The sequence below is a fragment of the Hylobates moloch genome, unplaced genomic scaffold, assembly GCF_009828535.3.
Source record: "Hylobates moloch isolate HMO894 unplaced genomic scaffold, HMol_V3 SCAFFOLD_3, whole genome shotgun sequence".
Classification (NCBI taxonomy): Eukaryota; Metazoa; Chordata; class Mammalia; order Primates; family Hylobatidae; genus Hylobates; species Hylobates moloch.
In genome coordinates this window covers 45,877,765-45,893,533 of record NW_026652278.1, presented here as the reverse complement: position 1 = coordinate 45,893,533, position 15,769 = coordinate 45,877,765, and the positions used below count along the sequence as shown (strand labels likewise).

Here is a 15,769-nt window from a genome sequence, read left to right as displayed (position 1 = left end):
TTCTCTGATGACTGGCAATGATGCGCATTTTTTCATGTGTCTGTTGGCTGCATAGATGTCTTCTTTTGAAAAGTGTCTGTTCATATCCTTTGCCCACTTTTTGATGGGGTTACTTTATTTTTTCTTGTAAATCTGTTTAAGTTCTTTTTAGATTCTGGATATTAGCCCTTTGTCAGATGGGTAGATTGCAAAAATTTTCTCCCATTCTCTAAGTTGTCTGTTCACTCTGATGGTAGTTTCTTTTGCTGTGCAGAAGCTCTTTAGTTTACTTAGATCCCATTTGTCTATTTTGGCTTTTGTTGCCATTGCTTTTGGTGTTTTAGTCATGAAGTCCTTGCCCATGCCTATGGCCTGAATGGTATTGCCTAGGTTTTCTTCTAGGGTTTTTATGTCTAACATTTAAGTCTTTAATCCATCTTGAATTAATTTTTGTATAAGGTGTAAGGAAAGGATCCAGTTTCAGCTTTCTACATATGGCTAGCCAGTTTTCCCAGCACCATTTATTAAATAGGGAATCTTTTCCCCATTTCTTGTTTTTGTCAGGTTTGTCAAAGATCAGATGGTTGCAGATGTGTGGTGTTATTTCTGAAGCCTCTGTTCAAGGAAGGCAGTTTCTTATGAAAAAGGAAAATTGATTCAGAGTTCCTAGTCTAGACCCCAGAGGGTGGAACTAAGAGCTCTTGAGAACAATGCATTGGGAAACTATTCTGAGGGAGGCCAACCTAGGCACTAATGGAGAACCTGATCCTCAGAGACCTGGTAACAGTGCTTGGCTGGATTTCAGAATTGCTATGGACTAATGACTGCTATATGCCTTCCATTTCTGCCATTTTCAAACAGGCGTGTCTACTGCAGTTATCCTGTCCTTTTTTCAGCATTGTATGTTGTGTATGTAACTTGTCTTTTAGTTAACAGGTCTCCAGATGAAGAAAACCTGCATCTGAAATGCCTCATCCACATCTGGGCCTAGTATAGATTACTAGATCCTGAACTTTAACACTGATGCTATATAGAATAATAGTTTTGGAGAAAGGGAGTGAGTGTATTCTGTATGTCGTGTGTGTGTGTGTGTGTGCATACATGTGCATATGTATACTGTTGTAGCTGGAGGATGGATTGTGATAGACTATTCCCCAAATTGACTGGCAACAATTTCTCTTATCCCAGCTGCTACTTCCATCAAGGAGTATCTTTCTCTTCCTTTTGAATCTGGGCTGTCCTTGTGACTTGCTTGGCCAAGAGAATGCAGTGGAAGTGACACTCTGGGACTTCTGAACCCAGGATTTAAGAGACCCTGTAGTTTCTGCTGTCTTCCTCTTGGGATCCAGGCACTGTGTAAAGCAGCCTGGGTTGGACCACTGAATAATGAGCAACCACACAAAGAAAGGAGGCTCCTAACCATTTTTAGCTACTCTAGCTGAGGTCCCAGACATGTGGTAAGCTATCTTGGACATTCTGGACCCAGCCAAATTCACAGCTGAATAAAGCATGTCTGACCCTAGCTAATGCCATCGGGGAGATGACCTGTCCAGCTGTGCCCTTCCCCAATTGCAGAATTGTGAGGAAATAAATGGTGGTAGTTGTTTTGAGCCACTAAGTTTTAAGTGGCCCCCATGGTATCAGTTCAGGTCAGACATGTGCTTTATTCTGCTGTGAGTTTGGCTGGGTCTGGAATGTCCAAGATGGCTTCCAACATGTCTGGGACCTCAGTTAAAGTAGCTAAAATGGTTAGGGACTCCTTTCTTGCTGTGATTGCTCATCATTCAGTGGTCCAGCCCAAGCTTCTTTACACAGTGCCTGGGTCCCTAGAGGAAGACAACAGAAAGTTTTAAGGTAATTTATTATGCAGCAATAGATAATTGAAAACAATTATCCGGCCAGGTTCAGTGGCTCACGCCTGTAATCTTAGCACTTTGGGAGGCAGAGGTGGGCAGATCCCTTGAGGCCAGGAGTTCAAGACCAGCCTGGCCAACATGGCGAAACCCCGTCTCTACTAAAAAAACAAAAAATTAGCCAGGCATAGTGGTGCATGCCTGTCATCCCAGCTACTCGGGAGACTGAGGCAGGAGAATCGCTTAAACACCTCGGGAGGTGGATGTTGCAGTGAGCTGAGATTGTGCTACTGCATTCCAGCCTGGGCAACAGAGCGAGACTGTCTCAAAACCAAAACAAAATAATTATCAAATGTCAGGGTATTTTCTATTGCTTTACCTTTACTCTGTGGGCTGGGAAGAGGTTGTAACAATGTCAGCCATTGAAGTCAGGTTTTCAATGCAGACTAAATTCCATGACAGTGAACACTATATGCCATAGTAGTCACTGCTCTGTCCATAGAGCTTAGAACAGTACTGCCACTTAATAGGCTCCCAAATATTTGTTGATTGAATCATTAAATAAATGAATTGAGATAAGATCCCCTACCCTCAAGAGGATGGACAAAAAAGATTCTTTAAATGGAGTGTGGAGTCTTAATAAGGGAAAAGAAGTAAAGAAAAAGCAGATAAGCTCTAAGTCTGCCTTTTTTCATGGTCCAGGGCTATTTGTCCCGTGTATTTTCTTTTTGAAAAAGGTGCTGTTTTTTCTGATGCCTCAGAGGCCAGAAGGATGTTTTGAAGGGGAAAATTATAGGAGTTAGGCAGAGCAGGCTTTTGGCTCCTTCTCAATGTCCCTCTACCTAGACAAATTCGGGCTATTCTGCAGAGGCTGCAGTGAGCCATGATCACGTCACTGCACTCCAGCCTGAGGAACAGAGGGAGACTCCGTCTCAAAAAAAAAAAAATTCGGGCTGTTCTGTGAAGCACCTGATAGGTGTCCCAATATTTTCTTAGGTATATGGGAATTACCTTTTTCTATTATTGGAAGGTCTAAAAAGCAAACTATGTGTTCTGTATGGCTAGAGTTAGTATTAAGGGGACCAAGTAGAATAACTGGTAGCTAGTGTTAGCTTGGAGACTAACATAGTCAAAGCTGTCTTGTCATGTTAGGTCTTTTTTATTTGTATTGCTCCATGGTCCAAGACAAAATTTCTGAATGCCACTTGGACACAGTGAATACCTGGTCTGCTCTGTGGTTCTCAGGGGCAACCAACTCAACCCTTATTTCACTGAGAATGATGATTTAATACAGCACGTCTCTCTACCAAGATGTGAAAGATGACACCATGGCATCTGAAATAGCTTCAGTAGAGATTTGGGACACGGGAAGCTTGTAGACAATAATGGAAAATTCTCTTTTAGAATATAGTTACTTGTATGACCCACAGTAGTGCCTTTTGGAGAACGTCTTAAAATTATCTTTATTGAAAGAACAATAATGTTTGTTATTAGGATAAATGAAATAAAGGGAAAACCTCAGACTCTTGGAACAATGGGTTTACATTCAATCCAATGATTATTATGTTTTTATATCCTGTATTATTTAGAAAACAGTAGTTAAACAGACAGAAATAGAGAAGATTGTTTAAAAATTAAAGCTATTGAGTTAGATCCTTTTTTGAAAGGTCAGTGTATAGGAGATGAGAAAGGCACTATAGAGATCAGAGTGTTTACACAAAAGACATCTTAGCAGAGGACCTACAAAGAGCACATCAAGTATTTATATCATCCACATCAAGTTGCTGGTCATTTCGCTTATCAAAGAAAATAAGAAAGATATTTTCTTTCGACGTTATTTTGGTGTAGTAACAATAGAGTTTTGGAATCAGCTGTTAGAAACGATAATTAAAGCTGGTTTATCATGCTCACTAATCAATCTACATAGTCACCCTGAAGCTTTATATAATTGTCCCTTTGTTACAAGCTTCTACTTCTCCATATGGTATTCTGGTTCTGAATCTAGACAGGTAAAGAACTAAGGCCGGGCGCAGTGGCTCACGCCTGTAATCCCAGCACTTTGGGAGGCCTTGGTGGGCGGATCATGAGGTCAGGAGGTCGAGACCATCCTGACCAACATGGTGAAACCCTGCCTCTACTAAACTACAAAAAATTAGCCCGGCATGGTGGTGTGCGCCTGCAGTCCCAGCTACTCGGGAGGCTGAGGCAGGGGAATTGCTTGAACCCGGGAGGCAGAGGTTGCAGTGAACCGGGATCATGCCACTGCACTCCAGCCTGTGAGACTCTGTCTCAAAAAAAAAAAAAAAAAAAAAAAAAGAAGAAAAAAAAGAACTGAAGCGCTTGGAGACCAGTGTATTGTAATATCTGTACAGCCAAGCAGGTATTTTCAATTGAACTTTAAAAAAGTACTATTTTTGAAACTTTCTTTAGTTTAGACAGGGCCAGCCATTCGGGTAGAAAGGTAAAGAAAAAAATTTGGAAAAGGATGCATCAGTATTTCTTTCAGAAACAACTTAACACTAGGAACAGAAGGAGGATTTTATTCAGCAACTCCTAATAACCACCTGATGTTGCTGTCGGGCTAGCCAAATATCTGCCAACATTGATGATCCTTTCATTCACCACTAGAGAGAAGTAAAGGGACCTGATGTTTAGAGAAGCAGTAAAACCCATTTCCCATTTTCTTTCTTCAGCCAGATGGAAGTACTTGGAGGCTGGTCTCATATTCCAGCACTTTAGTGCTGGTGATGCAGATTGTCTCTGCTCCAGAGTAACTCTGTGCCATGGAATCCAAGAGGATTCTGTCGCACCAGGGACAGGAATGCACCCTTGTTTCATTTGCTTCCATGAAAGCAGATTTCAGAGATTCTCAGATGCTATGAGACTAATTGTCACTTAGGGTAGGCTCCAGGGGAGGGACAGAGTAGGGCAGTGCTAATAACAGGGACTCTGGAGACAAGATCAGCAACCTAAGAAACAAATGTGAGACATTTTACCCCTCCCTAATCTACTCCCCTTTTAAAAGTTCATCTTCATTCCCCCTTTTTCTACCACGCAGTAATTGATAATTAAACACAGCTCTGGTTTTTACCATGCAATCTAGTAGAACACCTAGACATCAGGAACTCCTTATCCTTGGTTATTTATAAAATAATGAAATCTGTAGTTCACCCTAGGCTGTGTGGACAGTATCTGCATCTCTGGAAATCAACTGGAGGCCTTTCTCTTATTCTTTTCCGGTTGCTTTCCATTTCCTTTTCCACTGTGGTCCTTGCCTTTCCCAAGCTGACCAGAACTATGCACAAAACCAGCCTTCAATAAATATCAACACTGAAGCTTCAGCAGGTTGTTAACTCCTGCAGAGCTATTTTAAATGCTGTATATAAGTGCAAAGTTTTACGGAGCCTCAGAGATCTCTAAGAACACTGTAAATATCCCAGGTTTAATTAGTAGTCCCGGAGTTAGGTAATGGCCTGTGGCTTTCTGCGCTAGGTCTCTTGGGGTTTCTAGTCTTCAGAGGTTGCCTGCAACTTTGATGTGCACATATACAGTACTCTTTCTCAAATACAGCATAAATCCTCTTTAGACTTTGCTAGGCACTTACAATTATTGAACACACATGCAGATTGATTCTCATTCTCTCAAAGTTTGAAAAACAACTCAGTACTTCAACCTAGGTCTCGTTAGATATTTTTTGACTCAAATTGTCGTCTGGAGTTCTACTTCCTAAGGGAAATGAAAAAACAATAAATTCTCAGACTGGTGTTGATGCTCATTCTCTTTAAGCGGGGCGACTACTTGCTTTGTAGATCCTTGACGGGTGGGGTGCGGGGTAGGAGTGCGATCCAACTCTCAGCATTTCTGAATCAGCTATCTCACGGTGACAGGTCAGCCCAATCGGGGCTGTAAGCAGACTTGACAGGTTTGTTCTGGGCTGACGGCCATCGACTAGGTTCTCAGACCAGATAAGTCACTTGGCTGAGTCTACAGTAGGTGGGGCGCGCTCACCAGCTCAGGAGTAGTGACTGGACATTTGTTGCAACATCGGAGAATGCAAGCTCTGGGCTGCAGCAGGAGATACCTGCAAGCACAGAACCAAAAGGGTTCACCCTAAGGGGCAAGGCATCAGCGAGGGAGAGGCCCGAGACCCCTAGCGCCCAGCTCCTTTTCCCACGTTTGGGAAAGCGCAGAATAGGTCGATGTAGAGCAAGGAGTGAGTCTCAGGTCTCGGTCCTTTGGCTTGCTCTTAGAGTAGCAGGCGAGGAGTGGCACCAACTTGGGGACTCTCTCCCCGCGTTCCGTAAGAATCGGCGGCAGCCAGCAGGCGGGGAGGCGGGGGCACGTGTTTGGATGTGGGTGCTTGTGTAACCAGCTCCCCAAGCGCCAGCCCCGACAGCGCTCCTTCGGGAGGCTGGTCCGAGCCCCTGTTTCCGCCGCGGCGTGGGAAGGGTTGGGGTTCCGCTGCCTGCACCAGGCAAGAGCTCCCCGAGCATAGGAAGAAGACTTGCCTCCGGAGCTATCACGGGGGAGTGGGAATTTGGAAAGTTCCCCAACTAGGAACACACGTGACCTCCCTTGGAAAGTAGTTCCGACTGTGGTCCGTGTATCCTTCCACCTCCTTTTGAACCCTCCTAGATCTCCTCGCCCCGCCCACTCGCTGGGCTGCAGCTTCCTACCATTCCGTACTTTACACTCAACCCGGTAACCCCAAACGTGCACGGTCCGGCCGGGGCGCGCGGAGCCTGGCCCCGGGAGATCCATCCTGCCGGGTTTTCACGGAGGCCAAGGGGGGGGCGGGGCTAGGTGGTCTCTAAGAACCGAGCTTGACTCCGACGCCGCGAACCGACTTGGAGCCCGAGGGGGAAAGATGCTCGACTCTCTTGGGGGCACCGGAGCGGGCGCAGGAGATGGCTGCGGGGTGCGTCCCACTCACAGGGATCCTCTTTCAGTTCATTTAGATAGGTGCCCTTTGGGCCCTTGAAATTCAACAGCTATGTGTTCGCGTTCAGCACGCTCGGCTGAGAGCTTTCATTTTTAGGGCAAACGAGCCGAGTTACCGGGGAAGCGAGAGGTGGGGCGCTGCAAGGGAGCCGGATGAGGTGATACACGCTGGCGACACAATAGCAGGTTGTTCTTTGTGCTAAGACTGACACCATGAGGACACAGATTTGGGGGAAGGGGGAATCTCTAGGCAAAGGTTGCTACAGTCAAACCTCTGCGAACGATTGTGATCCGACAGCAGTGCAAAAGGAAAGAGCGAATGCGGTCCACGCCGCGGAAATCTAGGGGTAGAGGCAAGGGGGGAGGGTATTCCCCTTGCAGGGACCGTCCCTGCATTTCCCTGTACACTGACCAGCGTGGTCACCTGGTCCTTTCACCTGTGCACAGGTAACCTCAGACTCGAGTCAGTGACACTGATCAACGCACCCATCTCAGCTTTCATCATCAGTCCTCCACCCCCGCCCCGCAACAGCCTACCCTGCCTCCGGCTGGGTTTCTGGGCAGAGGCCGAGGCCTAGCTCCTTATCCTCGCCTCGCGTTGCTGCAAAAGCAGCCGCGGCAAGTGCAGCTGCAGGCTGGCGGCTGAGAACCGGCCCGAGCAAGCCCCAGGCAGCCACACTGGGCATGCTCAGTAGAGCCTGCGGCTTGGGGGCTCTACGCTCGCACCCGGAGCTACCGCTCTGCCTCCTCCTACCGACCCTGCCCTGCCCTGCCCTCCCTTCGCCCGGCGCGGTCCCGTTCGCCTCTCGCTCGCCTCCCGCCTCCCCTCGGTCTCCCGAGGCGCCCGGGCTCCCAGCGCGGCGGCGGAGGGGGCGGGAAGGCCGGCGGACGGTGATGTGGCGGGACTCTTTATGCGCTGCGGCAGGATACGCGCTCGGGCGCCGGGACGCGGCTGCGCTCAGTTCTCTCCTCTCGGAAGCTGCAGCCATGATGGAAGTTTGAGAGTTGAGCCGCTGTGAGGCGAGGCCGGGCTCAGGCGAGGGAGATGAGAGACGGCGGCGGCCGCGGCCCGGAGCCCCTCTCAGCGCCTGTGAGCAGCCGCGGGGGCAGCGCCCTCGGGGAGCCGGCCGGCCTGCGGCGGCGGCAGCGGCGGCGTTTCTCGCCTCCTCTTCGTCTTTTCTAACCGTACAGCCTCTTCCTCGGCTTCTCCTGAAAGGGAAGGTGGAAGCCGTGGGCTCGGGCGGGAGCCGGCTGAGGCGCGGCGGCGGCGGCACCTCCCGCTCCTGGAGCGGGGGGGGGAAGCGGCGGCGGCGGCCGCGGCGGCTGCAGCTCCAGGGAGGGGGTCTGAGTCGCCTGTCACCATTTCCAGGGCTGGGAACGCCGGAGAGTTGGTCTCTCCCCTTCTACTGCCTCCAACACGGCGGCGGCGGCGGCGGCACATCCACGGACCCGGGCCGGTTTTAAACCTCCCGTCCGCCGCCGCCGCACCCCCCGTGGCCCGGGCTCCGGAGGCCGCCGGAGGAGGCAGCCGTTCGGAGGATTATTCGTCTTCTCCCCATTCCGCTGCCGCCGCTGCCAGGCCTGTGGCTGCTGAGGAGAAGCAGGCCCAGTCGCTGCAACCATCCAGCAGCCGCCGCAGCAGCCATTACCCGGCTGCGGTCCAGAGCCAAGCGGCGGCAGAGCGAGGGGCATCAGCTACCGCCAAGTCCAGAGCCATTTCCATCCTGCAGAAGAAGCCCCGCCACCAGCAGCTTCTGCCATCTCTCTCCTCCTTTTTCTTCAGCCACAGGCTCCCAGACATGACAGCCATCATCAAAGAGATCGTTAGCAGAAACAAAAGGAGATACCAAGAGGATGGATTCGACTTAGACTTGACCTGTATCCATTTCTGCGGCTGCTCCTCTTTACCTTTCTGTCACTCTCTTAGAACGTGGGAGTAGACGGATGCGAAAATGTCCGTAGTTTGGGTGACTATAATATTTAACCCTGGTCAGGTTGCTAGGTCATATATTTTGTGTTTCTTTTCTGTGTATTCAACCTAGGATGTGTTTGGCTAGATGGAACTCTTGACTGGTTGCAAGTGTCAAGCCACCGATTGCTTTCTTAGGCTATATGGTCTCTTCCTGAGGGCTATTGTCCGTTAATACAGAATACAGTACACTGTTAGTGGATTAGCGAGCTCGGTAATCCGGTCTCCTAAATGAACAAAAAAGTAGAGGCTTTTGAGGTTAAGCATATTTCGATTAAATCTTGGCTTAGGCCCTAGATCAAGGGTTTAGATCAGAATAAAATGAAAATTAGTGTTGCACGTACGCATATTGCATCAGAATCTTGCAGTGATTGTTTTAGTTTCCTGAGTTGCATTGATAGATTCTTTTAAAATATGACTGATTTGCATAACTTTAGAAGCAGAATCATTTTCAGTATATGTGGTGCACATTGAGGGCAAAAAGTAGTTTTGTTAATGTTTAAACTTGTTACTTACAACTTTGAACTGTATTTAGAAGTTTTGTAGTTTGAAATCAATAGTGCTATAATATACCTTATAAGGCGTTCATACTAGACCCTTGTTATATTTACCTTTTTCTCTCCCTATGGGGTGATGTAGGATAGTGCTTGAAATCTGCACTTCAGTAGCATTTAATGTTCAGTGCTCTTGTCATAAACATAGAATGGATATTGAGTAGTTTTTGATCCCAGATGATAATGTGTAGGTTCAAGGGTATTGTGTGTGGCAAGTGAAGATTGCAGAGATAAAACTTCAGTTCATGCTTGAAATTTAAGTGTTGTGATGCCAGAATTGCTGCTCACCGTTTTTAGGTTTCAGGTCCTCTGACACCTTTTGGTATTGCTAATTTTACTGATTTGTGTAGAATGTCAGGTGTATTTTACCAGCTAATATCTAGAAATGCTGTCAAGAGGGGTTTACTCCAGCTTTAGATTGTAGGTATGTTAGCTTTTTTCATACCGTGTATTAAATTTACTGAGTCAGCTTGCTGAATAAGACAGAAAGCCCAAGAATTTTAACAGTGTGTAGCTTTAGTTGTCTAAAAGTTAGGCCTTCGGGCTTCAAAAGTTAGTGGTCATCGAAAACCATTAATCTTTGCAGTTTCGGGTACAACAGACTGGTTTTGAATAGGGACGGGGATGGGGCCGTCTTTTTGCAGAATGGAAAGTATTGACAGGAATTGAGAGCTATTGGTAGGCCAGTGTATAAGGTATGTGAAAACAGAATTAAGTTATTGGTCTGAAGTGACTGAAGCATTTAGGCTCTTTCAAGGCCTAAAATTTGGTAATATGAGTTTGGTAATGCGAATTGTGGCAGTGGACAATATTTAGTTAAAATTATGTAATTGCATAAGTACTAGCACAGTATTTTTAATAAAAATTATTTCTTAGCAAATATCAGTTGCATTTTGTCTAAAGGTAGAGTGACACTACAGTGTCTATATGTCCTGCTAAAAATTGTGGGGAATATATTTTTTTTAAGACAACGTTTATATCAGGAGAGGTTTTATTCCCTTGGATTATGTTAGCTGCATATAAATGTGCACAGTTAATTTTGCCCAAGTTTTTGTTTTGAAATGAATATAAAACTTACCGAAGAAGTAGCTTCCCAAAATTTAGTTTTCTGTTAAGTCAAAAATATTATTTTAAAAGAGTATTTGCAAATTTTGAAGTTGGCATTAATTGAAAATGTTACTAAGGCTAAACTGGACCCGCTTGCCTAGAAGATAATTATGGAAAAATTCTTTTGTGACTTCCAAAGCAGTCTACTATTAGCATGAATTACTGACAGTCATCCAAATATATAGGAACAAAAAATTAAATGTTTATGTAACTTTGAAAAAAAAGCCTCTGAGAAAATAATTGAATGCTGTCTGGGAGACAGATTTCTTTCAGCACTTAAAGTACATACACACTACTTTTACTTTTCCCACTTAATTTAAAATTACCAGGGTTATTAAGATCTTAAAATTATTTTACCAGGTTTTTATATGTGAGCTGTGACATGACTGGCATTTTCTTTGATTTCAGCGTATGTGGGTCTCTACACATGAAATTTATGTGACTTAAAACTTTCTCTAAAACTGTACTTTTAGTTATGATATGCATAGAAAGCAGTATCAAATATTGCGTCAAATGACTAATAACACTTAATTTCTAGAGTTGTGGTTTTATTGAGCCAAAAGTTGATATGAAAAAAAGTCAGTAAGGAAAGTCAGTGAAGTGCTTGCTTTTTTGATAATTGCCCTCCCAATAATTTTGATATTCCAACGTACTTGGTTTGCTTGTTTTCACATTAGTGTTTTCTGTTTATTGGGGTGGGAAGGCATTAAAATGGTCATTGAAGACTTTGTCTTTGGCATGTTGTAGTATTTATTTCAGCAACTAACCTGTGAAAAGTTAAATTCCTTTATGAAAGTAGTGATTGGAGTATTTTTATCTGATAAAGAAGGATTAGTAATGAAGTTATTTCTCCGAGGAAAATTGAGGACAATAATTCAGTTTTAAAATATTATCGCATTATCGTAAAATTAAATTATTCTAAAAATTTGTTAGTAGGGTTATATACTTAATATTAGTCTGAAATATAGTGCTGAATTTGAGACTATAGAAAAATTTAGTGTATTTAGGGTATGTGGAAACTTTAGGCTTCTGTTGTATTTTTATTGTTTGGTAGATTTGCCTCTTTTCAAATAAATCTTCACAGAGAATACTTTTAACTTGTAGAGAGTACAGTGACTATTGAAGTTACCTAAATTACCTCAAGGTAAGTGATTACTGAAATTAATCATGAGGGTTTAAAAAATACTTTATTCACAACATTTATTTTACATTGTTTTGTATCTGCTAAGTTATATTTCCTGAAAAACATAACTGGACCACCTAATTGCTATATGATAACTTACAAACTTCATTTTTCATAGTGCTTATTCAAGTGTAAAGCACAGCTGAAAGGAGTAATGTACAGTTTATATGAGGAAAAAGGAATTTTATTGCTGCCAGTGTAAAAGTTTGCACAGCAGTATAGTCATCAATGCAGATTTACATTGCTTATAATATACTAAGTAAATACTAAATGATTAAAGATAATAAAATATGGTGAGGTATAACCACCTTCATTTTAAACTTAGTTTTAGAACATAGTAAAGAAAGGTTTCTTTATTACCTTCTTAGAATTTTATTTTTAATAACATGGGAAAGGCAACTGGTGATATTTTAATTTTTGTATGGAACAGTGTATCTGCTTTCTCATAGCCACATAAAATACATAAACTTCTTAGTGTTATGAAATGGCTTACTTTTTGGAAGTGAAGAAGTCTTCAATTCTTATTTTCTAATGTTATTTTGAAATTTGCCTCCATTTGCTGTTTTTTCATTTGGTGATAGCGCAACACTTAAAAAAATATTTTAAGCCACTTCTGAAGTAATCGCTTCAGTGACTTTTAATGGAGGAGTATTTGTTATGGGAAATTCACTTCACAAAGTTTTAACATTAATTCACTTGAAGTAAACGTTCTATTTTTAAATTTTCATCTCATTCTTTTTAGTAAGACGAAAGCTTAGGAAATCAATTTTATTATTGATACTGTGTGTGACTTCAGAGTTTGTAAAGATAATTGTAGAAGTGTTGCATGCATATGACAATTTTCTGCTTAATTGAAATGTGAGGCCTCTGCCATACTACAAGGATTTAGCTTCCAGAAAATGTAATATTAACATAGCTTAAGAAATGTATTTTTTTTTTTTCTGTAGAAACCATTGGGTTAAACAGTTCTGAAGTTTTATTACATAGAACCCATTAGTTCTTACTCTTGTTACCTTTTTCTTCATTTTTTCTGTTAAACTTGATTTTCACAGTCAGCATTGAAGAATTCATCTTGTGGCCCAAATTCATTAAGAAAAGATGTTAGGATTTGTTCTGAAGATAGTGACTTAGGAAATTTGTGAGACTGGGGTCAGTCAGTTCTGTTTTACAATTGCTTTCTATCTGGTAGCTTTGAAATTAATGCAGTTGCTTATCAGAGAGAATAATGTTGAGGTTAGACTAACTTAAATTGGAAAGGCATTGCTGAGCAAACTGATAACTGTAAGTCTTTTATAGGATGTTTTACTGCCACATACATGTTCTTCCATAGGTGATTAAAAGTATATTGGTCTGTGGTGATTCTCTTTGTACATATTGAATATATGCATTCACTAATGTAAAATAATTTGTCAAGAAAGGTGAAATTAGTATATTGTACTTGACTATTCACCTTTCCCCTAGTTTTTCGAATTTTTTTCATTGGTTGCAGAGGAAGTATTAGCAATTTCATTCTTTTAAAATAGTTTGCACTGGAATAAATAAGTATTGGCAAATATTAATATAAGAAGAGTAACAATTTAGGGGTGAATTAATTTTATTTGGGAAGTTTTAGTTCTGTGTAAGGCAGACTCTTCATTTGCAACAGTTGACATTGGGACATGTGTGGACATCTTCAAGGTATTAGGACATCTTCAAGGCATTACGTTTTGGCAATGTTGAGAATTTTTTTTTGAGATGGCATCTCACTCTATTGCCCAGGCTGGTGTGCAGAGGCAGGATCTTGGCTCACTGGAACCTCTGCCTCCCAGGTTCAGGCGATTCTCCTGCCCGAACCTCCCAAGCAGCTGGGATTACAGGTGCATGCCCCACACCCAGCTAGTTTTTGTACTTTTAGTAGAGATGGGGTTTCGGCCACCTTGGCCAGGCTGGTCTCAAACTCCAGACCTCAAGGGATCTGCCTGCCTCGGCCTCCCAAAATGCTGGGATTACAGGCGTGACCACTGCGCCCGGCCAGTGTTGAGAATATTGAGAGATGGATATTGTAGCTGTACCTGCCATCAAAAGAATTTTCTTGACCTCCACATAGTGTGAAAAAGAAGACTGTTTACGCATTATATTTTAAGTAATTACACACATAATTATTATCAGTACTCATCACTTCAAATATGAACAGTGAATCTAACCAGTGTTTGATTTCTGTGTGTGTGTATGTGTATACAAAGTTAGCAAACCTTTTATCTTAATATTTATTAAACGAATTTTCGTTTCTTTAAAGAAAAGACTACCTTGGAGGATATTGTTCTATAATTTTTAAATATGGTCAGATCTATTTTAAATTACGTTTAAATTTTGAGTATTATGTTTATCTATACTTTTAAGCGTATATGCATTGTTTCATTTTAGATTTTAGGGAGGCAGTGTGGGCTCTGGAGCCACACTGCTTGTTTTGTAATCCTGGATCTTCCATTTAGTAGCTGGATGACTCTGAGTAGGTTATTTAGATTTTCTCAATCTATTTTATCTGTAAAATGGGGATGATAATGGAACCTACCGCATACGTTTATCTTGAATAGTAAGTGAGATAATAATAAGTAATTCATTTAGCATAGTACCTGCCACATTGTAAATACTTAAATGGTAGCTACTGCCCTGAAAAACTGTAATTTCAGGTTATGTATGTAGGGAAATTATTTGTATTTTCATTTATGGTGTATGATTGTAACTGAATTTCCTCAGTTTGGGCCATGTTAGGATTTTAATTGTTTGAAGTTATAAGTGTTTTTAAAAATAAGGGTATTCCTTTAGGAAGTCTGGGTATGACATGTCTGCGATTTTGCTGTTTCATCACAAATGGGAAATAAATTTCTGCTAACTCAAACTGTTAACCAAAGTAAAATTAATTATGCCAATCAAAAACTATTTGCTTTAAAATATAAAAGGCAAAAACTTCCTATTAGCATAATGAAGTAGAATTTTTAAACTTTGTTATAATCTTAAATTTTCTTTAGTGTTGAAGATAGGTCAACTTAACTATCATACATTTTTATTCATATAAAGTAAACCCTGCCTCAAATGCAATAAACTTAATATGAGTTATGTAAACTTTGGTCAATAGAGGTATATTTTTTAGCATTTCCTTTTGAAAATTTCAGCTTTTTGAGGGAGTCTTGCAACTGAACGTCAAGTTACATTTATTACAATAAAATTTACACTTAATATAATCTGTAATGCATTAACATAATATGGGAACTTTTAAAGTATTCAATCTCTGTATTACTATGTCCTATTTTCACATTTGGCCAGGATTCTCAATATCATTTAGGCCCAAGACGTGGGAAGAAAGAACTAAAGAACTAAAGGATTTTTTTCTTCATGTTTTTTTTATTGAATATGGGGAAAGATGGAATAAGCTTATTTGTCCAGTAAAGGCCATTATGTGTACATAGGGATTATTTTTTTTTCCCCCTTGGGCTGTACTGATTTCCCAGATGTACCACAGCACTCTTAGTAGTGAAGCACTTGACTTCCAGTGAGTGGATTTTTTGTGTGTGTGTGTTTTATATTGCAGAGTGAATACACTGTCTGATACTATGTGACTGTCTGATTATGTGATTTTTATGCATTTTATGTGTTTTGTAAACTAGCTATATTTTTGGTCCATGTCTAGGTTGTAGAATTGAATTGTGCATTTTGGCATCTGAGCACAGCTGAGTTTTCTAAATCAATCTCTCTCCTTGCACCTAGTTTTTGCTTTGGATCACTACCTAAAACTTACTGTTGATTTAATATTAGAGCACTTAAGCATAGCTTTGACTTTTATTTCCTTTGATTTTTGTAGATTTTCAGGCTGAAGTACAATAAGGTTCTCTGTTCTTTACTAGTAATTGCAAAGATTATATTCTGTGAATTTCGTTTAATACTTTTGATATTTTGAAGAGGATGTAATTATTTAAGGTATTATGAAATGCATTGTGATTTGAATTAGATACTCTTTTGAGATGGAGTTTTGCTCTTGTTGCCCAGGCTGGAGTGCAATGGTGCGATCTCGGCTCACCGCAGCCTCTGTGTCCTGGGTTCAAGCAATTCTCTTGCCGCAGCCTCCCAAGTAGCTGGAATTAACAGGCATGCGCCACCATGTCTGGCTAATTTTATGGTTTTTTTTTTCAGTAGAGATGGGGTTTCT

At 42.0% G+C, this 15,769-nt stretch overlaps 2 protein-coding genes across 3 annotated transcripts in view; one reads left to right on the top strand and one right to left on the bottom strand.

Moving 5' to 3' along the window:
* Positions 1–3,252: 3,252 nt before the first annotated feature.
* Positions 3,253–7,626, bottom strand: KLLN (killin, p53 regulated DNA replication inhibitor). The gene has a single exon (XM_032137427.2). It carries the CDS (start codon positions 6,591–6,593, stop codon positions 5,958–5,960), a length of 636 nt encoding a protein of 211 aa, XP_031993318.1. The 5' UTR covers positions 6,594–7,626; the 3' UTR covers positions 3,253–5,957.
* Positions 7,627–7,733: 107 nt separating this feature from the next.
* The window catches only part of PTEN (phosphatase and tensin homolog), a 105,062-nt gene continuing 97,026 nt past the window's right edge, over positions 7,734–15,769 (top strand). Inside the window, exon 1 of one of the 2 annotated variants that reach the window (XM_032137403.2) lies at positions 7,734–8,651. In XM_032137403.2, coding sequence (XP_031993294.1) covers positions 8,573–8,651 — 79 coding nt within the window. In that variant the 5' untranslated portion in view covers positions 7,734–8,572. The remainder of the gene's footprint in view (positions 8,652–15,769) is intronic. The other variant, XM_058436239.1, reaches the window with a different exon arrangement.

Coding starts and splice junctions, on each gene's coding strand:
- KLLN (XM_032137427.2), bottom strand. CDS start 6,593: ATGGATCTCCCGGGGCCAGGCTCCGCGCGCCCCGGCCGGACCGTGCAC.